The 23,935-nt window shown below is 42.7% G+C and overlaps 1 protein-coding gene across 6 annotated transcripts in view; it reads left to right on the forward strand.

Annotated features, from left to right (window-relative positions):
• garnl3 (GTPase activating Rap/RanGAP domain like 3) overlaps positions 1-23,935 on the forward strand; it is a 53,530-nt gene that overhangs the window by 10,000 nt on the left and 19,595 nt on the right. For 4 of the 6 annotated variants that reach the window (XM_028417836.1, XM_028417840.1, XM_028417837.1 and 1 more), the window contains exons 2-5: positions 6,954-7,023; positions 21,314-21,388; positions 22,158-22,257; positions 23,409-23,527. In XM_028417836.1, coding sequence (XP_028273637.1) covers positions 6,954-7,023; positions 21,314-21,388; positions 22,158-22,257; positions 23,409-23,527 — 364 coding nt within the window. Of the gene's footprint in view, positions 1-1,920; positions 2,202-6,953; positions 7,024-21,313; positions 21,389-22,157; positions 22,258-22,976; positions 23,108-23,408; positions 23,528-23,935 lie in introns of those variants that run through there. The other 2 variants (XM_028417839.1, XM_028417841.1) reach the window with 2 other exon arrangements.

The following is a 23,935-nucleotide window of genomic DNA, read 5'->3' on the forward strand; positions in this document are numbered from 1 at the left end:
GAGGTGAGAAAAAGGAGACCTGTGTTTTCTGCGGTCTCCTTTTTCAGATGGCTTCTTTCTTCTGCAGACTCCAGCTGCATCTGAGCAAAGAGCTATTTTTAAAGGTGGCCACTTTGAGGCAGATAGATAAAGAGAGACACACAGCACTGTGTGTTGGTAGCTTTAGGTGTTTTCCTGTGGTGTGTGTCGTGCCACAGAGGGGGGTTTCTGCTGATTAAAAATTGATGAGCAGCTGAGTGCTGTGTAGCCCGGGTCCAGCATTCCTGCACTCTTTCATGTTGTGTGTGTGTGTGTGTTTGTGTGCATGTAGCTGGAGCTGGAGACACAGTCTGTGGCTGGGCTGTAGTGAAGGTATCAAATTTACCTCAGCTCAAATTTCAAATCCTCTGTGTCCGTGTGTGAGAACGAGAGAGTGGGAGAGACGAGAGGAAGAATTAAAGTCAGATCTGATGCACGATGTGTGTTTTTGTCACATTCTTCTGCTTCCTTTATTCATCCACCCGTGCTAGCCTCTTTCGTTACATTTGAAATTGTTAAATTAATTTAAGCACACAGCCAGGACATTATGTCTAAGACATCTAGGTTTGTGTTGTGGCTTGTTAGCATGCTGCCCAACTCACAGCTTCTCATAGTATGAATAGAGGGGCTGCTGAGCTGGTGTGCAGAGGAGGTGTAAGAGACTGCTCCACTTTCACAGAGGTGTGGCTTAGTGAGAGAGTCTTGATGCCACCAGTCACCGATAGACAGACAAAGTCTGAGAGACAGACGTCCCTGATCTGTGTGAAGACACATTTTTATTTTCAGTCAAATAACCAAAGCTTCTGCAGTCAAGTGGGTATTGTTCATCGCTGGATTATTTTTAGTACCATCTGCTTTTTTCTTCCATCCCACAGCAGCTCAGCGAAGAGGGGGTAAAATGAAAAGTATTTATGGAAGACACCCACTTCATTTGAAAGACTTCAATACAATGCATATAATAATTATATTATATAATTACAATGATAATTACCCCTGCATTATCATTGTTTAAAGTTGGTTTGTGTAAACGGCTTTTGTCCACATGTGGGCAGAGCCTGAGTTGCCATAGCCAAACAGTCGTAGAGGTTAAGTAGCAGACACTTGTTGTGGCATTATATCAGATTTCTTTTTTAAAGAAGCTGAGTGGTTATTAATGGAGGACAGAAGAAATGCTAATTTAGGTGCAGAGTGGGGGAAGTGTGTGTGTGTGTGTGTGTGAGAATGTGAATAAATGACCTCATCAATGCCCGGACCTGCAGTTCAGAGGGATTATGGATAGACTCTGGGGAGCATGTAAGTGATTGATTGGTGATAATACGTGAGGCAGAGGAACGAGAAGTCACTGCTTCTAAAGAATGTGTCAGGCCGGCTCACTTTAAATCATCTGTTTAGTTACCAGGTTTAAAAACATGACTATTTATCATTCAGGAACATCAGCAAGGCCAACCAAAGAGGTTTTTTACAACCCCATTAATGGATCATCAGTGATAAGCAAATGATTAAATAATGACTTACAGTTTATAAACCCAGCCACCTTTTTTAAATTAAAGCTCATTTTAGGATAAATAATAACCGCAGACTGGTGACTGCCTGACACCAGCAGGAGTCACAGCTGAGAGAGCACCAGATGATGTGAACCTCTGTATCCTGACATCACTTTGCGCTCCGGGATACTGAGAAGCTTCGCGTAATTGACGGTGATGTAACATCAGCAGCTAAAAAAAAAATGAACACACTGCCCTGAATGGTGCCTCCAGCAAGAATGTGGTGACTTGAAATGCACCAGTGATGTGTGTGTGTGTGTGTGTGTGTGTGTGTGTGAGAGAGAGAGAGAGAGAGAGAGAGAGAGCGAGGGATCACACAGTAAACACACAGCTCCTGTGTCAGAGCGCTTCACCATCATGCAGTGAACAGTTTACGCGCCGAGAGAGGAGCCAGGAAGAATCGGGCCACCAGCCGGGGTGTTCTTTTTCCTTTTTGGTTAGCTGTTGTCGGAGTTTGCGCCGCAGTGATGTCCCTGCTGCTCTCATCATAGCGAGAGAGGGGAAAGAGACACGAATAGGGGGGAAAAAACGCCGGTTTGTTGTGTGTTGTGCTGTCGCCTGGTCCTCTGGACTGACATCGCATGGGGATATGAACAGCGTGGATCAAGCCTCTAACAAACTGTTGACTTTCACTCAACGGTAAAAAAACAGAACTAAGCTCATACCTGTGTGAATGCATACACTCATCTGTTGAATGCATGTGGCTCTCTGTCGTCGCTCTGTCATTTCCCTGCAGCACTCGCATATTTTACGCAGCCTCCAGCAATATAGACAGAAACACCTGCTCCATTCGTTCGTGCGTAAAGTGCCATGTTACGCTGGTGGGCAGGCTAATTATGTTTACATTGTTCCACAGTTTATGATTGAGTTTTAATACTTTGTATATCATATGCATGATTTATTGAACAGTTTTTTTTAATTATGCTTCACACGCTGAGCACCTCTGAATCCACAAGTCTCCATTCTAGAAGTATTAACACTCTGCTGAAGGCTGTTCCACAGGTTTCTGCTGTCTAGCTATTTTTTTTTTAGAAATTGTTTCTTTAATTGAGCTGTTTCCTGAGAGAGCAGACATGAGGCTACATGGAAAAAAATATGAATTATTCATGTCATGCTTTTCAGCTCAAGGTAGAGTGGAGGTGCATGCAGCGCGGGCGGCGACAGAATATGTGGCCACAGGCTGGCTTAAACTCTACAACTGAGTTGATATGTAGTCCAAGGTTGCTCTCTAGCAGCTCATTTCCAGCTTCTCAGTGTACGTTGAGCTGAAAATACCACTGCTGCAGCTTGATAGCAACACCAGAGAGCTGAGCCCTGAGCTACAGTTCAACACACACACAGTAGATTATATAGGAAATGTACAGTGCTGATGACACTGCCCCTCTCTCCATACTGCACCATTTTGGCTCCTGAAGTCATCATGCTGTTATTGTCATGCAATGTCTCAACGACTTCAGCCATGAATTTTGTATGTGCATCTGTGTGTGTGTGTGAGGGGGGGGGGGGGTGCTTGTTGGGTGCACCTGTGGCATCACAATGTAACACAGCAGGTAACATGGAATCATCCAGTATAGGCTTGAACAGAAGTCCCTATATATTGCCACAGTTGCTTCGTTTAAGTTTGTTATCCTCTTTTGGGGCTTGTCACCATGGCAACTGAGGTGTAGGAGCTTGTTGCAGGTGGAAGTTTTTCTTCTAACTTTCCAACCTTAAGGGGCGTGTTTTGACCCCTAAAAAAGTTGGGTTGAGTGAGTAATAGCTACTGGTGGGAATCAGTCTCTTGGGAGAAAGTCCTCACTTGGCAGGATCTTGTGTTGATCCCTACTTTGTAAAAATGATGCCAAAAAGTGGAGGGAGCATGGGTTGTATGATACATGCACAGCAGATTGTGCCGTCATGTGTTTGTTTGATATAAAAACTATTTATATATACATATATATTAATCAAAATGCTCTCAAACATGGCATTTGTGACACAGTTGATGTTGAAAAGTCTTGAAAAGCCAGCTGAATTTGTATGTGGCTTATTCCTGAGCAGCAGCAGCAGTAGTATGATGGGTGGCAGTGTGATTTATACTTTACATTTCACTGTGCTGTATGGAGCCTTTCAGTGGCCAGTGTCCATTGTCTTGTGACAGAAGCCACAATTTGTAACCTCTCCCGTACTCCATTACTGAGGGCAGCAGTTGAGTAATGAATATCCCCTTTACCTCTCTTTCTGTTTCAGTGCTGTATCTTTTGGTCCCAGCATTCAAAGTCATTATTCTCTGGCTAACAGCCATTAGGCTGCTGGGAAGTGAATGTCTGGACCGCTGTAGTGCAGAGTTCAAGTTATGATGTAGAAACATATGAGCAGCTCTGAATGCAGGATAATGATTTCAACTGTTACATGTCGTCAATCACAGGAGAGCAGGCAGCTCTAATGCTGGGATGCTGATGTGAAGCAGGTGTCTTGTTTCAGCATGTTAGCATGGGAACATTTACTAACAGCATTTTTTGGCACAGAAATCATATATAAAGCAGCCTCTGTAGCTTACTTTGGGTTGAAGAACATACGTTTTTGAGCTTTGTTGGCTTCAGTAGAGCGATGACTTCAGACTTGCCAGTGTTTTTTTTTACACATACTGTACTTAGAATATTTAATCTCCACTGTGTTGCACTGTTGATGGGTACATGTTCCTCTTCAGGCTCATGCCACTTTACTCCCTTGGCTTGTTTCGCCTCTTTAATAGGTGTCAGCGCAGCTTGATTGTTGCTCATCTGTTTGGTCTGACACAAACCACCTTGAGCACAAACAGTTCTTAGCTGCACCTCCTACATGTGTAGAAGTGCTTCTCATTTCTAAAGGTGAAAAAAATCTAAAACTGAACAATGAATGCTTTCCCAAGTACACAAAGACACATTCTCTGGCAGCAACACGGTTCTTTTATACAGCCAAGTTCTCAGGGAGGAGGGGATCGTGGATCGTGTTCAAAAAATGCAACAGTTGACTGCTCTAATACAAGCTTGTGGAACAAAAAAAACTTGACAGGAAGGTGTATTGACCACCATCAACCATGGGTTCCTCATTCAGTCCCACTTCAAACCCACTTTCGGTTTAATGCACCATAGGGAGCCTTAAAGCCATGATACCTTTACAGGAGATGAGCTTTACAATGAGCCTTAGTTTCATTAGGAAGGCGAGGGATGGCTAATATAACTTTATCACCTCCCTCCAATACACAGAGGAAAAGTAAAGGGTAAGGAAAGATGGTGACCAGGGTGTCCAATAGTGGAAAAAGACATAAGAGTGGAAGCTGTGCTGTGATGGAGGGCGGAGGGAGGAGAATGAAGGAGGAGGGCGAGTAAGGAGGCAGTGATGGATACATCCTGTAGTACAGACCCCACTGATGCGTCCTTTAAGCATGAGTGTGCATTATGTATTAACAGCCTTCATCTCTGCAGAGACAGAGAAACCTGACCAGGGAGGCAAGGGTTAGGCGGAGATGGAAGCAGAGGTGTGGGGGAGGAGGGACAGAGGAAGCAAAAAGCACGGAGGAAGATACAACACCACACACAAAATATTAAAGGGACGAGTTCTGGTCAGTGAAATGCTCCCTGGGCAGAGCCATGGCTCCTTGTCAGCATCCATGAGAGTATTACAAAAATAGGTCAGATAGTTGCAAGCTTGCAATGAATGCTGTTTTTTTGTTTCAGAAGAAAAACACACTTTAAGAGGCACAACAAAAATGTTAAATTAATTGCAGACCCTAGCTGTTTCTTCTACTAATCTACTGTTAGAATGAGATGCAACCACCAGCATCTTCAGTCTAATCCTCCAAGCTTACTTCTTATTATCTTCCTATTTACCCCAGTGTCTCTGTTTAGCACAGGAAATTGCTTTGGCCTGCCTTTCAGCCATAATTCTGTGATGGTTATGCTAAATAAATGTCTTCAATTCTAATGAGGTTTAACCAGATTTCTGTGACATTTACTATTCCAAAGAAATAAAAACTGATCTAAAAGTGGGATCTTGGAGAACACTGCCTGCTGAATGTAGACAAATTAATTGAATTATCCTGGGCTTATACTTTCTGTTCAAGTTTTAAGACTTTTTACAGTGCTTTCAAGCGATTCTACTGCTGTGACAGTAGTGGATCAATGGTAAGATCATCAGGACTGGAGGTAAGCAGAGGTACATGGGCTGTTCAGTGTGTAATGCTTTGGAACAATTAACTGCGTTTAAACAAGGTTCTTGTTATGTCCAGTGCGTGACACCATCGGGTTGACGGATCTTCTCCATCATAGAGAAGAGCGTGCCACATGGGCGTCCAGCCATAATCACTGTGCATTTCTAGGCTGGAGCGTTGCCCTTGCAGAATCTCCTTAAATGTTTCCTATAGCTGTCTCAGAGATCAGCATAGTAGGTCCAAGCGGCAACTTTCGGGGCTCAGACTTGAAGCCCATGCGGAAGTGTCAAAACTTGCAGTTCATGCTGCAACCGCTGGGGGGCTGGCTCCAGAAGAGAGTCATTTCCTATAGACTCCTATGTTAAAATAGCCAACTTCACAGCAGAAATGGGGTTTACAGCCTGGTACAAAACACCATTCTGGTCTCAAATGATAGGTTCTCTTCTAGTGTCAATTGTTAAAAAATTATCATCCGCCCCCCTAAACTCCGCTCGTGCTCCCCCCTCTTTCCGTATTTGGAGTTTTGGCGGACATGATGCTGCCAACATCGCTGCGGTCAGAACGTCCCGGTGCCTCCCACCGAGCCTCAAAACGGCTCTTCAGAAACAAACGGGTGACATCACGGAAGCTCTGTCTTGTTTTTACTGTCAATGAGTGGGACCATGTAATGTGTGACTTTGTCAATCAGCAGCACAGAGGCTCTCACCTTGCCTCTTGGCCTCTCTGATTGTGCTTCGTTCGGTGTTTTCCACTGATTTTGTTGCTCTCTCATCTCTGGTTAGAAGTGATGGAACCATCTGATCTATGGAGCAACCTCTCTTGGATCAATGGCAGATTGACTCACTGCAGTATGTCTCTTTTATAAGACCGAGCTAACTTTTTTTAAACGGTGTGTGCCTGCTTGTGATTGTTTCTACCTTACTGTGTGTGCATTTGACTATTTGGCCAGCAGTCAGCTCTCTAAGCCAGTCTCCATCTATCACTCTAGCTTAATTCAATCAGTACCCACATCTCAATCAGGACTGGGGTTGGCCGCCACTCCCGGCCAGTCACCATGCCACACAGACACGACACAGACAGGAGGAAAGGGAAAGAAAGAGAAACAAGTGTCCATGAACGAGAAGACAGAGTGAGCAGATGCTGCAGCTGCCACTGTGTGTATGCATGTGCTGTCTGTGTGTTGTGATGGAGGCCATGTGTCTGACCATGCGTTTGTGTTACAGCTCTGCCTCAGAGGACTTGGGCTGCAGGCGTGGAGACTTCAGCAGGAAACACTATGGTTCAGTCGAGCTGGTGAGTCCCACCCACAACGCACTCATCTGTTTGTTGCTCTCTTTGTGTCTGCTCTTGATGATTCTCCCCACCCTCCTGTCTCTGTCTCTCACTGCCATCCCCTCTTTCTGTTGGCATGGATGGACAACAGAGGGGGACCGATGAGTCATGACGTACTGGGTGTGGTCCAGCGATGTGCTTTGCCAGGTTGCTCCACTCAAAGTGTTGCAGGACTCTTGCTTGCTTTTCATCCTCCAAACATCATTTGTTTTATTTTGACACTGCCAGTGTAAAGCACAGACACAGCATGTGTCTTTGTGGTTGATTACTAAGCTGTTGAGTCATTGTTACTGTGTGTGTGTGTGGAGGAGTGTTCCTCTCTCCATTGTGAGATAAGTCTGTACATCCCGATAGCCCAGAGGGACAGGAAGTCCTAGGGTTTTCGCACTGTGATCAGACTTCCTACCAGAGACATATTGTGGGTTTGTCCATGAGTGCTGAGCACCACGTGTGTGACAGATTAGTGTTGAGGAGAAACCACATGCTGCCTATCAGCACAAGCAGACTGACACCATGCACAATGCAGCTGTGTGTATGTGTGTGATAGTTGATATTCAAAGTGTTGCTATCGCAGAACAGTGAGACGGTTGCATTAAAATGTGTAAAACAAGTTTGTAGATCAGATCACTGCACGGTGTCCTCTCATTTTTATTATCTCTGTTACACCTGAAATTGATTTTTTTTCCCAATGTGCAGCAAGCTAAAGGTTCAGTATGAAGGTCTAATAAGGGAAAGGGGCCTTATTGCTCTTTGTTGGCTGCAACAAATATTGATTTTATTACATACATAAGACGAGAAGCTATGTTTAATCAAATGTAATCACCAAAACAAAGTTTTTAAGACAGGATAAGAGGCTGTGTGGTATAGTTAATAGAAGAGGAAGTGTCTAATGGAAAATTAATGACAGGCTTTGACAAACCCAGTTGATCTTTAGAAATAACCTCAGGGAGGATAACCACATGTTGCCAAGCTTCCATCTTAGCTCCGGCCCTTGACTCTGCAGTAAAATATAGACTCTGCTTTTCTGTGAGAGAAGAAATCTAATTGCATGTGTGGACATACAAGGCAAAAGTGTTTTCATAGTGTCTTGCACTCACGCTGTTAAAGGCTGTATATCTCCGGGGGTGGCGTGTGCAAAGATCAACAAAGAGTCTGAAAATTCAGGTCCTAATTCCTTTCAGTCAACAGTTGCTTGTGTTGAATCTGTGCACTCTAGGTGTGTGTGTGTTTGTGTGTGTCTGCCTAGGAAAGACATCAGAAGCTGAATTTTCTACAAATCAGATACTGGTTAAATGTATGTGGGGGGGCCTTCAGTTCACCTCTGCCAGGCTGTCGCTGCAGCAGAGCAGCTGTCGTGGCGAGTCTTGGGCTTCATCTGTGTTTGTGTGTGTGTCTGTGGTGTGACGTTAATGTGGGCAGAGCTGTGTCCAGCAGAGATGACACTGTTGAGGTCAAAGCCTTCTGGACTACAGACTGCATAGGTCTGGGTACAGTGGTGGTTTGTGACTCACAATCATTGACATGATTTTTTTAATTGCAGCATGTTTTGTTTATAATGCAAATAAGTTTTTACTAAATTGTGGTTTTTATATTTTGCCTTAGATTTGGTTATAGTTTGCCATTAGATGCGATGCATTCATGAACCACTGGAAAGTTGAATGTCCGACTATTCTTTCTGTTTTTACAGTTCCTTATGTTGGAAGACATCATGTTTTTAATCATTGTTTCTATTTTTAAGACTGTAAATCACTGAAGTCGTTGTGATGTATTGTTTTCTGGCATTCATTTGTTTAACTGCAGTAGTCCCTCTGCTTTGAGATGTCATCAAATGTCTCAGCACAAGCTGAGGTTTGGAATTTCAAGCAGGGTCTCCCTAATAAAAGAGACCTGCATAAACAGGGCTGTGACTCACCTTGTCTATTTGTTTTATTTTTGGCATCTCAGAAGCAGCAGCAATAAGAGCCAGTACCTTCTCACACACACACACACACACACACACACCAGTGATATGATTCACCCAAGTCAACACACACCAACACAGCTGTATATAGCTATAATAATAATATAATTTAATAATAATAATTAGTAATAATATAATTAGTTTGATTGCCGTTTTCTAGTTGTTGTTGCTATTTAGCGTCACTCAGGGGCACCAAGGTTATTTAGGTAAGCACTAGACACAGGTAGACCAGAATGGACCTGGGTGGGCAAATGTTTTTTTACCAGCACAGGAGAGACAGCAGCAGGGAAAAAAGTTTGTCTGGTTGTCTGCCTGAACACGGACTAAATAACCCTGCCATCAAAAATGATTTTTTTAAGAATGGACATTGAGTCCTGCCTGTGTAAACCAAATACCCACGGTGCACAGGAGTGATTGTTTGATTAAGTTGATTGGTTTTGTTTAGTTAAAAGTTTCAAATATTATTGACAAATAGTCACTACAGACCAAATAAGTTTTCCAAATTAAAAAATGTTTCTGAATGGCTTAGGAGAACTGGCCTCAGACACAGCAGGGACAGACACAAGAATAATATGCTTCAAAGGATTAACATGACAAAGCTGTGAGGATTTCCTCTGCTGTGGAGTGGCAATAAAGTGAGGCCTAAGGTTCTACAGTATATTTACCTGTATTTTTAGCTTCAAACAACAAACCAACCACACAATATAAAGCCTTGGTACAGGTGTCAGACCCATCTCCATCCCCAGTATATGAATCAATCTGCTGTTTCTGTTACAGATGAAAAAGGGAATGCAGACTCCACAATGAATGAATGCCTGGCACCTGTATCTGTATAACAGCTTCATAGGCACACGCTCCTCACTGCCAACCAGTGACACAACTGGGAGCATTGTGTTCTCAGTGTCTTTACTTCCTCCTGTTTCATGGTTAGGTTTGTTATTTCTTTGTTTTATTTTTGTTCTTTGTTTGTTGTCCAGATTTACTGTTCGTTAGTCTCCCCTCTGGACGGGTTGTTGGAACAAGCACGAAGGACGTTTCAGAAGTGGTCTTGTTGGATTTGACTCCAGGACTCGACTTGGCTTTATCTCCAGGACCATGTACTTTATTCCTGGAGAAGAAGTTCCTAATCCTCTTTAATGTTGCTCTTCTGCATTTAACTGTAGTCAAAGTTACGTCTTCTCCACAACCTGACTTGACTTCATTCGTTTCAGAAGTGGTCTTGTTGGATTTGACTCCAGTGCCAACCTTGTTGGCTTTATCTCCAGGACTAACCTTGTTGGGTTGATGTCCAGGACCAACCTTGTTGGCTTCATCACCAAGACCAGCCTTGTTGGGTTGATGTCCAGGACCAGCCTTGTTAGCTTTATCTCCAGGACCAGCTTTGTTGGCTTTATCTCCAGGTCCATGTACTTTATTCCTGGAGAAGAAGTTCCTAATCCTCTTTAATGTTGCTCTTCTACATTTAACTGTGGTCAAAGTTATGTCTTCTCCACAACCTGACTTGACTTTATTCGTTTCAGAAGTGGTCTTGTTGGATTTGACTCCAGTGCCAACCTTGTTGGCTTTATCTCCAGGACTAACCTTGTTGGGTCGATGTCCAGGACCACCCTTGTTGGGTCGATGTCCAGGACCACCCTTGTTAGCTTTATCTCCAGGACTAACCTTGTTGGCCTTTTCTCCAGGACTAGCCTTTGGTTTATCTCCAGGACTAACCTTGTTGGGTTGATGTCCAGGACCACCCTTGTTGGCTTTATCTCCAGGACCATGTACTTTATTCCTGGAGAAGAAGTTCCTAATCCTCTTTAATGTTGCTCTTCTGCATTTAACTGTAGTCAAAGTTGTGTTTTCTCCACAACCTGATTTGACTTCATTTGTTTCAGAAGTGGTCTTGTTGGATTTAACTCCAGTGCCAACCTTGTTGGCTTTATCTCCAGGACTAGCCTTTGGTTTATCTCCAGGACTAGCCTTGATGGCTTCATCTCCAGAGCCAACCTTGTTGGGTTGATGTCCAGTACTAGATCTGTTTGGTTTATCTTCTGTGCAAGACATGTTTGGTTTATCTTCAGGTCTAGTTTTTTTGTGTTTATTTCCAGGACTGTTCCTGGAAAAGACACTTTTAATAGTCACCAGCAGTGTCTTTTTGGTTTTATTTGTGCTAAAACCCTTATTTTCTCTATCACTGCATGACTTGACAGATGACTTTTCAGGTATATTCCCACAATTGCATCTCAACGTCCTCTGCAGAGTGGACTTCTTGGGTTGACCTTTCTCTGCTCTGGCCTGCTGACACACATCTACCTGTCCAGGCCAGTACCACGTTGAGCATCCTTCCAGGGGGTCGTAGTCCCCTTGGTCACAATTGCACCTCAACGTCCTCTGCAGAGTGGACTTCTCGGGTTGACCTTCCTCTGCTCTGGCCTGCTGACACACATCTACCTGTCCAAGCCAGTACCACATTGGCCATCCTCCCAGGGGGTCATCGTCCCTTTGGTCACAAAGAGCATCTTCAAATACATCTTTAAGGCTGCTGCTTGTGGTGTCAGCAGTGTTCTCAAGCCTGTGGGCTTGAGGCAGGGCGTCCGCTTGTCTGTCCTGCTGACACACATCTACCTCACAGAGTTCTTCTTCAGTATCTTTGCCACTATCAGAACTGTTTCCCAATTTGACTAAATTCAAGTAATCCTGTTTTTGGCCTTTATAAAGATATTTACCTCTATGAGGTTCATGTTGATTGCGTGTTTGGCCTTCATCTCCATGTCCGTCCATTTATGCTCCAAAGATTGTACAAAGGATAAAGCAATAATACTACTGTGCTTCAAAAAGCCTCAAAAACTTCTAAGAAACTTGATCGGTACAGATCCAAGCAATGACGGAATGTTGCAGGAGAGCTCCAATTATTGTCTAGGTTTGTTTTGATATCACTAAGACACAATGTTCACTATGACATCACATGCTGAACACTATGACATCACAACCTAGACTGATAGTGGTGTCTATTTTGTAGTGGTTGTTATGGCAATCATCTTGTTTTGATGTTAACAAATCTGTAGCAAAGGATCTTGCGCTGTAGTGATCAAATAGCTCCTTAAGGATTAGTGGTAATTAGTTTGATTGCCATTGCTAGTCATATTGTTCTTCACCCTCTTTCTTCTTCTTTTTTATTCTACCGTATGTTTTTTGGCGCAGCGTATCTTCAGCATACATCGACCGATTTCAGCCATTCAACTATCAAAATGTTCATCTCACAGAGGACATTCCGGTGTTTTTCAAAAAATTATAGTTTTTCAAATATTAGGCAATTTCTGTGTCATTTTTAACATGGGAGTCTATGGAGGAGCCTTCAACAAGGGTCATCTGCCAAAAGTATCTCCTCCTACAAATTTCAAGCTACAGACTCCATTTTAAAACGCTCATTAGCTGCTGCTCTATCAAACTTGTATTTAGAATTTTCTAATTCCGAAACATTTCCGCAAGCCAGGCTCTCAAAGTTGGAGTGGTTTTTGAGGTCTCCTCTGCTGTTACCATGGTGAAAGGCTGACACACAGAGGCATACAAAGCTCTGAATTGCTCTGATTCTCCAGCAATTCAGAGCAATCCTTCACATCAGCATTCAAAGCAATGCTTCAGCTGCAGCAATCAAACATTTCCTAGTATATATTATAATATATACTATATAGTACACTATATATACTATATATGATTATTATTACATTATATAATAATATAATAGCTATAATTCTAGTAGAGTAACATGGGCACAGCTTGTGTCTTCCAATTTTATCCCATTAAGCAAACTGGAAATGCAAACTAGTGACACACACCTCTTTAACCTTCCCTGTGAAGAGCATCTATGTAAAGAACTAAGGCTTAGCTGTTCCTAACCTCACATGATTCAACACAAATAACCCTGTTCAATAAATACATTTAAAATTTGTCCCTGAGATAAACATTTTAAATTTATCACCAAGTACAAATGGGGCCAGAAATCCCTACTTCTGCACAGTAAAAAAAAAAGGATGGAATAGAAGAACAATTGTTCAGCTGAAATCAAAATTGGAATTTGCCTAAAAAGGCAAATTACCAACAAGCTGCAAACAGCAGAGAAAGGAAGCATTATATTGTTCTCTAAGCATCTACATGCTTTTCTCATCACATCTGCTACTCACAGTGTTTTATGTTGAATCCTTGGTTTATTAAACATTAAAACTGAGAAGCGATTCCAACAAATAACCCTCCAGCAAATATATTTATAAATAAGTCACCGATATGTTCAACAATTTGTAATAATACACATTCAGATCATGACAGGGAAGCTTCACCATAATACAAATTTCATTCGTAAAGACAGACAAACAGCAGCCTTGTGCTTAAATCCCCACACAATAAACTGGGAGGTTACAGCTGTTTGAGGGCACTGAGGTAACACCAGCGACTCTGTGTTACACTAATGTGACTGTTTATATACTGTATACATAAAACGACAAACATCCCCACCTAAAACCAGTAGGTGCAGCTAGAAAATACAAGCGCTGACTTTCCAGCCACACATGACTCAAACTGGTTAACAGACAAACGTTGTGTTCCTTCAGCTCATTAATGCACTTGGTAAATGCCAGGGGGTTACATATACAAACATTATTTTTACAATGAGAATTATACAAAAATATTGTATAGAGCACATAAACGTAAAGTCTTTATAGCTTTCAAATTATGGGATTTTTCTATAGTTTTGAAGTATTGTTTGGCCTCATTCCTAAATGCAACAAAAAAGGTTTTTGATTTGTGTAATGACATTTGTGTATATACCATTTAGATAACAAAATAATAAGATTAATAAGGTAATATTGATTAGTCTTTGTGAGTGAAAAGGTAATGAAGCCAAACAGTACATTCTCCAAACAAAGGGAAAAATCAGGATCAATAGAAGATGAAATCAAATTACAGACATCTGTCCAGAAGCTGGTAGAAGAAGCAACAACACAATCTCAAACTGATAAAACTGGGTCTGGATCAGGAAGCTGATTATACTATATACTAGGCCCTGTTACATTTGAGCCTACTTTGAAGGGAAACTTAGTGCGGTTGTAGGAGTCTGAGATACTTCTGAGTCATGATGACAGTGTTCTGTAAATGTATCCATCTTTATAATGTTAACACAACTTCAACAACGAGTACAGTGAGAAAAGTTTACAAACTGGAAATATTGGTGACTTTAACTAATTTATCCTAATTCAAAAACACAAAAAAAACTTTGAATTTTAAGGGGATTGAAACTGGTGTTTCTGTTGCTTTATGCCCTCCTCTAGTAGGTGCAGGCATAATCTTTCGGTGGAGTGGGGCATGTCACCATGGTAACCAAGAAAATGAAGAGAATAAAATAATAAAAATAAAAGAATTCACACAAAGTGAAAGAGTGTTTGCTCAATAATCCTTTCCTAAACCTAACCAAGTAGTTCAGCTGTATCCAAACAGTGTGTTAAATGGCAATTAGTTGTGTGTCAAATACCACTTTAACAGGCCCCTATTGTTACATAGCAACAAGAGGAAGAAGTTTAATTTACCAAATACACTGAAGAATGAGGGAAAATCAATATCCCGCTGCTCCACACACACACACACTGCCCAAATTACATGCTACAGTCATACAATTTAACACACACACTTGTTATCAGTCTTGCCTACACACACACACACACACATTCACACATAGAGACAAACAACACAAAGGAGACTCCCACCCTGTGCTGTCATTCAATGACAGCTCCACTTTCAAAAACTCAATTGTGTGCTGTGTACTAAAGCTGAAGCTTGCAACAATTAAACCAAATTTATCCTGACACAACAGCTTAGAGAGCGTGGGAATGAACAGAGATGATGCTGAGGTGGGTGCTGGGTGGTGTACCACACAGGGAAAAATAATAAAATAAATAAATATAAATAAATAAATAAAAGCTTTGAGGATAAAATCCGTCAGACACTCACATGTCGTTTTTTTTTGTGGGCATGTGCATTTGTCTTGGTGCCTTGTTGTTTCACAGCAATGACTGTGACTGAGACTCCTGTCAGCATTGGTGTGTGTGTGTGAGAAACACTGTTGAGAGGTTAGCTGTCAGTCTTGCACAGCGACTGGTGAGCAGACGGCTCCACTCCCACCTGCCTACCAGTGTTACTGTCACTGCCTCAGAGGCTTTTGACTGCACTGTCATGTTGAATTTATTCCCACTCTCAGCGTGTGTGTGTGTGTGCAACGCACCGAGTGTGGCTGCGTTTATTTATTAACCACATGACCTTAGATAAACAGCGGCCACTCTGGCCACAAGTGGCAATTACAAGAAACGATAAGGGTAAAAGTCAGTTTTTGAAATCTGTGGACATTTAGTGGCTCCATCGGTTACACAGCAGCATCATGTTGTCTGATGTGTGTTAGCTCACATGCTGACTGAAGGCAGGTGTGGGTTGTGTGTGTGTCTGGTGTGACACTTGCAAGCTAGAATGCAAACTGACAAATCCTCCTGTGAAGCAGAGAGCAGAGAAAGTGAGCTCACCAGGACACATTTTACAATGCAAGACATCTTGCTCTGTTTATTGTCTGTGAGGCGAACCACAGCAATAAATGATCATGGTGTCGTCTGAGAAGCCGCCTGTGCTCTTATCTTCTGTTGGATTTCTTTTATCAGTGGAAAATCAATTGTCTGCTTCTCGTGTAATTGCAATTATTTTTGCTCTTTTCTTCCCTTGTGTTTTCCCAAGCAGAATAATGCATGTGAAATTCTTCTTAAAGCATTCACCTGTGAAGTTTGGGTTAGAGCAGGTGTCTATCCAAGCATCCTTTTTTTTAGATGTCTCTCCCTCTAACTCTTGTCACTCCATCTGTCCTCCCTCTGATACATAACTAAATGCCTATTAAAGCAGCTGATGCATGGCGCTGTGCTCCTGAGCTCTGTGATCCGAGGCCTCACTGCAGCGTCTGAGGGCCCGTAAAGCTGCTGCACCCATCAACGCGGCTCCTAGGTGGGAGAGTCGACGGCTCAGTGCCTTCAGTTCCAGTCATTAGATTAGTCATCGCCAGCGTCACTGTAGCATAAATGGGAAGCTATTGATGTGGTGTTGTTAGCATGTGGCTGGATGTGTTTCCTATAGCCACAGGTATAGCGTTAATGCTAATCCGGTGCAGTCAGTGGCAAATATGCCACATTACAGTGATTGTTTGTCTTTGATTTCACCTCTAATTTCCTACCTCACAGGTTGTAATTTTTATGTCTACAACAACATCATGCATTATGCATCCTCATTTGAATTGCAGGAGTTCTGAATGTTTCATTCTTGAGCATTTAAAACAACATGTCTGATCATATTTTTCTTATTGTCAACAAATTCCACAAAAGACCAAAAACCAACAATGAAACGAGCAAACGAAGAAAAATCCTCTGTGTACCCAAAGCCTGATATAGCTTCTTCCTGTGTGGCAAACAGCTCCAAAAACACAATGGACGCCTGTAGCACGGATGAATCAGGCTTTACACAGTCAATATTTGTTAGCAGAATGAGTTCATTTAGGATGTGGGAAAAAGGAGATGTGTGCCAAACAGCTGCTTTTTCTTCCTGAAAGATACTTAAACTTTCTAAAAATAAAGAAATAGCTGATGATTTGACCAGCAAAAATTACATTTTGAATAGACAGTGAAAATACACAGCGTTTTGTATCTCTTTCTCACACTCAGTGATTTAATTCACCTCGTTTCACTTCCGTCTCTAAATGCATTCAGTTAGTATTTTTATTCTGGGCTGTCTGAGTCATTCGATGGGCTGTGTAGCCAGCATGAGATATTTACACCTCTCTGAATCTGCTGTGTATCAGCACAACCTTTCATAATGGCTCTCTTGAACTCATGTTCCACCCGCTCGCTGTCTAGTCGGTCTAGTCTCGCTATGTTCTAACCAGGGATGTGTTGAGGCGAATAGGATGCTGCATTTAGCTTTCCTCAGCCTTTATTTATTAACAAGGGTTTTGTCATAGGCAGATGTTGTCAGCACGCATTATCAGCTGTAGCTGGTGAAGGTTAGCTAGCGATGTGGATGCAAACATTGTTCCCTTAACTCTGAGGGTTAAATAAAAATGAATCCACTGTGCAGAAAGGGACTGAAGGAAGGATTGGCTCACTTTTGGAGTCAGCCTCAAGTGGACATTTGTGAAACTGCAGTTTTTTTCTATTCTTGTCTTGCACCTTACGCCTTTTTATTAAACTAGAAGTGTCAATGCATATTCAGATCTTTTGTTCTGGTTCTTTCTATGCTGATCCAAGCTGTGGAAGTGCTTCAGCAGTGAGGTGCATAACATTTTCTGGCTTTTACTATGCAATTTCCCCATTGTGGGACTAATAAAGGTTTCTTAATCTTAATCTTGTAGAAAACTTCACATCCGGATTGTAGGAAAAAAAGAAAAGATTTTCATGAATCCTCTGAAAAAACTTCTCCCCTTTCAATGTTTTTAATCAAAGAATTCAGTTAAATCCCTCCTCATCCTCTTCCGCTTCCTCTCCTGCTCTGCTGCTTACGCCTCAGTGTTCTCTGCCATCCTGGAGGATTGTGAGTGTGCATGAACAGGCCCACTGATGAGATCAATTATCTATCAACAGTCACAAAAGTATTGATTTAACACCCCGACACACACACACACACACACACGTCTCTCTTTCACTTCACTGCAGAGCTCCTTTGTCACGGGGGCCTTGGGGAAATCAGTGGCTCTATGAGTACTCGATTGTGTTTGTAAAATGTTCGAGTCATGCCCTAAAATGAGAGCTGTTTAAGTGTGTGTGTGTAAGAGGGAGTGCAGGCACGCTGCGTCTGTAAAGCTGGAAAGCCTCTGCCCTGCTCCCATGGGTTTACGCATAGTGAAGACGGCTATTACTCTTTTATCATTTGGCTTTTTGTTGTCATTACACAACGCTCTTTGCCTCACTTTCCTGTTGGCCTCATCCTTCATTCTGCCCCTGTCTATATATATGCATTTTATATATATATCTATATATATATAGATATATATATTCCTCTCCCCCGTCCCTCCTCTTTTGCTCCCTGGCAGTGCTGAGGTGTTTTATGGGTTGTTTGTTAAAGCGTAGAAGCATAACAGACTCCCCCTTCTCTCCTGTTGCCTCTCGTCTGCCCCCCCCCTGGCCCGGGCCCGGGGGGAATCGTTGGAGTGCAGCTTTTCCTTCTTTGCCACTCTTCTGTTGCATGATTTAGAAGCAGTGTGTGTGTGTGTGTCTGTGTGTGTGTGTACAGACACACACAAGCCTACAGACTCCCCAGAGTGCATTATCTCTCCTTTTTCCAGACATTTTTCATTCTTTCACCCCAAAACAGCTAAAAGCCTATTCACACACTGCAGCACAAACACTTACCTAAACACACACACTTAATATTTTTTTTCTTCTCTCACATGCAGCCCCACACACACACACATTCACCTGGGAGGCGGTGCATTGCTCTTCTCTGAATGCTGCATTGGTTTCCCCTCCATTATCCTGCGATTGGACAGTTAATGTTGCAGGAGGAGACAGAAATGGAGGGAGATGGAGGCCTACTGCTTCCACATCCACTTTCCATTTTCCACACACAAACACAGATCTTAAGGAGAAGCATCCACACGCACGTAAACACATGAGGAAATACGTTTTTAAGGCATATTATTCTGCATATGAAGGGAGAGAGAGCGCCGTATTTTCTGCCGCCTCGGTGAAAACATTGCCAATTATTGCACAGAAACCTCTGTTGTTTATCAGAGCTTCACACCTGCAGTGAGAACGTTCGGCTCTGCTCGGATCTGCTGGATTTTATTATCTCATTATATACAGTGTACCTCTGGGAGGAAATGCAGCTTTACTTGCTTTACTTCCCGTCAGAGCTGGGTGAAATCAGCGGAATAATTTGATAGTCATGTTGTTAGATTGCTGCAACAAAAGTGTCAAAGCACACCTTGCATGTAGAAAGCTGTCACGTACGCACTGCACAGTGGCAGTTCTTTCTTTCTCTTTACAGTGTTAAGCTGTTTTTCCCAGGAACAGTGTTGTTTGAACAGTTTTTTAGCTTCAGCATCTCCTACAAGTATAACCTCACACAGCTGCAGTTATGTCTTCAATTGTGTGCATATCTGCTGAGTCACCAAATCAGAAAACCCCCTTCTGAGAGTTGTGCTGCAAGGTTAACTGTTTCCTTTTTCTGCTGGGTGTGCACCTCGCTCTCACTGTCAGCTCATTAAATGGCTGTTATCAGTCATTATCGCTGTCATAATTATGTCGAGTGGAGAGCCATTTTTTGCTTACCAGTGGGCCAGAAGGTGCAGAGTGTAACACAGGTGATTTTCTGTGATTAAGTGCATGTGGGCGTCTCTGCTGGGAGATGTTTGTCTCATGGGTTTTCTAAAAGGATAGATCTTATTGCAAACCATGATGTTTTCAAACACTGGCATCATGATGTAATGACTGATGAAAGTATGTTATAGCTGACGCATCAAATTATGCTTGATATTCATTCTTTACTGAAGTCTTGCAGGCTCAAGCTTCATTTGATACCTTTGAATGAATCTGCTACAGCTCTGCACATCAGATTTAATTTAGAAGGAACAATTAAGTCGGTGTGACAGCTATTAATGATTTATTGTGGAACTGAAGCTCTTTCATCCTCACTTACACACAGGAATGGACTTTAACCCTCTTTCTCTGGCTTGATGATTTGTGCTCCTTCATCACTTTTCCTCATCATTCTAACCTGATCCTGTGAGCTGCTGCTAGCCCTGCTTGGTTCTGTTAGCCACTCAGAATAGGCAGCAGGAAAACTTCTGATGACAGTATTGTCCTGGTGGTTTTGTTGTTAGCAGCAACTTTGTTCTGTTGAGCCTGGAGGTCAGTTTCACCACACTGTCTTCATTAACTTTCCATGTTCAGCTCTGCTCCCTTCAGGAGTTAGCTTTTCATCCTCTATTTCCTCCTCTCTGTCTCAGGCCATCTGGACATATCGCAGTGTACTCGGCCAACTAGGAGTCTTTAAAAAAAAAAAAAAAACGTACACAGGAGGGGAGCAAAGCAGAGTGCTACAGTCAAGAGGGTCAAAGAGCTAAGGGCAAAGTTGTAGAGAAAAAAAAATCAGGTGAAGGAGAAACAGCAGCAAAAAGGGAGGAGAGAGTCTGTGGTCCGTTGCCTGGCAACACAGCATCGCTCAGCGAGATGGAGCTGGGGGGTTAAATAGAAAACAGGGACGTGAAGAAGCATAGATTGAAGGGGGTTTGCAGATGTCCACAAGGACAAGAGGAAGATGGTAAATAGCAGCACCATTGACTGACAAAGCATCTCACTCACCTCTGCTGGTGAGCTATCAGTGCACTTTTATTTATGCACAACACGTGGAGAGTTCCTGCAGGTCCAGTGAAAGAAGATACAACATTATTATCCTTAAAGATGCAACTAGGAAATGGTTAGCTTAGCTTAGCCGAACGTCTGTAAACAGCTAGCCTTAATCTTTTTAAAAACAAGTCTTCATACCAATAAAAGGAAACGAAGGGCCACAGAATTAACCCATGAATGTCGGTTGCAGGTAAACATCATCAGCTCCATCAGCTCCAGCTCTGTAGGCCCCACAGGTTAGATCATCAGGCGACACCTGCTTTTTTTCCTAGAGTTACAAGCTCAGAGGTTACATCCAGTCCAATGCAGCTCTCAGCAAGAAAATTACTGTTCAGTATGCAGATTTCCCCAAAATGTCCGAGCACTTTTGTGAGTCGTCTCTTGCGCAGGAAACATTCTGTTCTTATCCTCTGCCCTGATTGTTTTGTTTAGGATCCACACTACCATTAACTGTCCCATTTCACTCTCATAATGTCTGCTCTTCAGTGCTGGGGTAGAGAGAGGTGAGTCAGCAAGAGACAGATAATTGGGGCGATAAGTAGAGGGTGGCAGATGAAAATGAAAAGAATGGAAAAAAAGACAGAAACAGATTTTTACTGGACAAAAAAAGTGTTAAGACTCTTCACAAAGAGTGATTATTATGGACTGAAAAGAGTGGGGATGTTCTCTGGAAGGGAAGTGACTGCTTGTACGTTTGCAGTGGGAATCATGCTGTTGTTGTCACATGGAGGTGATGCGTCTGTGGTGGTTCCTGTTTTGCCTGTGATGCAGCGCCAGCTCGGACATATTTATGACCTGCTTATTACTGTCTGCCATGAGTCAGAGTTCAGATGTCTACATTTAAACATCTCTCTCTCTCTCTCTCTCTCTCTCTCTGTCTCCCTCTCAGCTGATTTCCAGTGACGCAGATGGGGCCATTCAGAGGGCAGGGCGCTTCAGGGTGGAGAATGGCTCGTCAGATGAGGTACATACACAATACACCCCAACCAGTCCACAGCATGTGATTGGCAGCCATCAGCAACAGGTAGTAAACGGTGCATGGAAGCTGACACCACAATGAAGATACAGCTAACTAATTAGCTTAGCATGAAAACAAGGGGGAAGTGGGAAACTGCTGACCGACCTGACTCTCAACACTTCTAATGCTCCCAGATTGCTATGCTATGGTGGTGTTGATTTCCACATTATTGCTTCCCATCAATGGTATATAATAGATGACATAGCTGGGGGACAGGGGCAATTACTCTGCCACAAACTCCACATTTTAAAGATTTTTTTTTTTAAAAAGGATCAATATAAGTACCAAAGTCAGTGTTGCATCACTGCAGCTCCAGCCTGATCCAAATTTTGCTTACAAACACCATGGTATCAACAGCAGTGGGTGCTGTGTATGGAGCAACATACAGATATTGATAAAGTGATGTAGCTTGTCCCTTACTGAGTAAAGCAATGATCATTTTAAATACCCCATTTTTCCCTACTTAGTAATATATTAAAATGATGTATATCAAGCAATCCAAGCAGCTAATAAACCTCAGTATGTCACTGTTTTCAGCATCCCCATGCTTACAGTGGGATTGCCTGTCATTAAAGACAACACTTGCAGCTTTTAACTGAGTGTGTTTATGCACTATAATATTATTTACAGCACTGATAGTAATAAAAACTGTCTGTGCTTTCTCTGCATCTCAGTATCTGCTGTGACTCAAGCTGTGTATGTGTGTGACAAACAGACTTTGGACTACACTCCGGGAACCTGGAGGAGGACCGATGTCCATCTGGAGAATCCAGAGTACCACACCAGATGGTTCTTTAAATACTTCCTGGGAAAAGGTCAGTGCTAACCTGCTGTGCTCTGTTTAAAAACACGCTTATGTGCAGAATTAGTGTGAGATTCAGGCTTGTCCTCATGCAATACCTGTTAGCATCCAGCAGTATCCCCCTCTGAGAGTCTCAGTTATGCTCTAATCTCATGCACCACCCAGAGTGGAAAGCCCGCGGAGGACATCGAGCCTCAGCAGAGAGCAAATGCCTCCATGGTATAATTAAGATTGGACTGCCGACTTCTGAAATGATCCCTGAACTATTTGTTAAAAATACATTAGAATTGGTCACCTGTTCCTTCACCCTTCTGACCGTCATCATTTCACCATCCTAATTAACACCCTTCCTGTCAGGCCTGTGGCATAGGCAGCAATGCAAGTGGTGCAACAAAAAGATCGTTCTCAGGGTGTCTTTACCATGACTTGAATCAGGAAGAATGCCCTCAGCTGAAAGGATGAGATAAAGGAGAGAGGTGGAGGGAGATAATTATGAAGGAAAGTTAGAAGAAGAAAAAGAGAAAATCCGTCCCCCTGCTCCTCCAGCCGGGGTCTGATCACACTACGGCATGGCCAGTTTAAAATGGTCTCAGAGAAGTTGGCTCGACCTGTTTGGACTGCAGCTGAGCCATCTGTGTCACACAGCCTGACTGCACCCAACAACACCACACACTATGAACTCCAGGTCAGCTACCCTTCCTGTTGGAATAGTCTCAGTATGTGTGGAAATATAGCGTACAAACTGGGCAAAGTGCTTCCTTGCCTGAAACATAAACACACAGTTAATGAAGAATAAACAGAAAAAGCATTAGACGAGGACAAAGAACGAAGCAGCAGAGATCCTGTGGTAATCAGGTTTGGAGGTCTGTTTGGCAGTGTTTCTGAAGATGTTACCCTGTCAACCGCAGAGGCAGAGGCATGAATGTGTGACTGCTGCCGTGTCGTCAGGAGGTCTTTGTATCCGGGGGGTCTGAATGAAAGGATGACACAAAATGATGAAAGAAAGAAGGACAAAAAAAGCAGGGCAGGGCTGCAGTGGGATGAAAGGGAGGGATGAATACTGAAATATTTGAATGGGAAAAGGACACATAGTCCTTGTAGCTACAGATTGTATCATTATCATTCCACGTGCATGTGTAATGTAATCTATATGTTGTCTCTCAGTGCACCAGAACTATGTGGGCACAGATGCAGAGAAGAATCCCTTCTTCATGTCAGTCGTCCTCTCAGACCAGAACAACCAGCGGGTTCCTCAGTACAGAGCCATCCTCTGGAGGAAGACAGTGAGTTTGAGTCAATCAATGTCATGTGCAGACCTGCAGAACTGGTGTTGTTGGTTGTAGACTAATGTCTCTTGCACCTTGTGCTAATTGAGTAACTTCTCTTTTGCTTTGTCTGTGCTCCTTATACACTTTAAAGTGACTTTTTTTATCTAATGTCCACCCTTACCTCACAGCCTCTTGTGAAACTTGCAGATGCATCCTGAGTATGAAACAGATTGTATGTCTGTAGGTGGTTTTTCTTCTGTGATCTAAATGTGAAAAAGCAACAAATGCCGTCTTCAGGGACCGTGCTACTCTGCTTTTGAGTCACGGCGTGCGTAGGTGTGCGAGATGCGTGTTCATTATTGTGAGTTTGTAGTTTCAGTATCATGACCAAGATAGCATGGATCTAATTTTATCCTCCAGCCT

The sequence above is a fragment of the Parambassis ranga genome, chromosome 12 (assembly GCF_900634625.1).
Source record: "Parambassis ranga chromosome 12, fParRan2.1, whole genome shotgun sequence".
Classification (NCBI taxonomy): domain Eukaryota; kingdom Metazoa; phylum Chordata; class Actinopteri; family Ambassidae; genus Parambassis; species Parambassis ranga.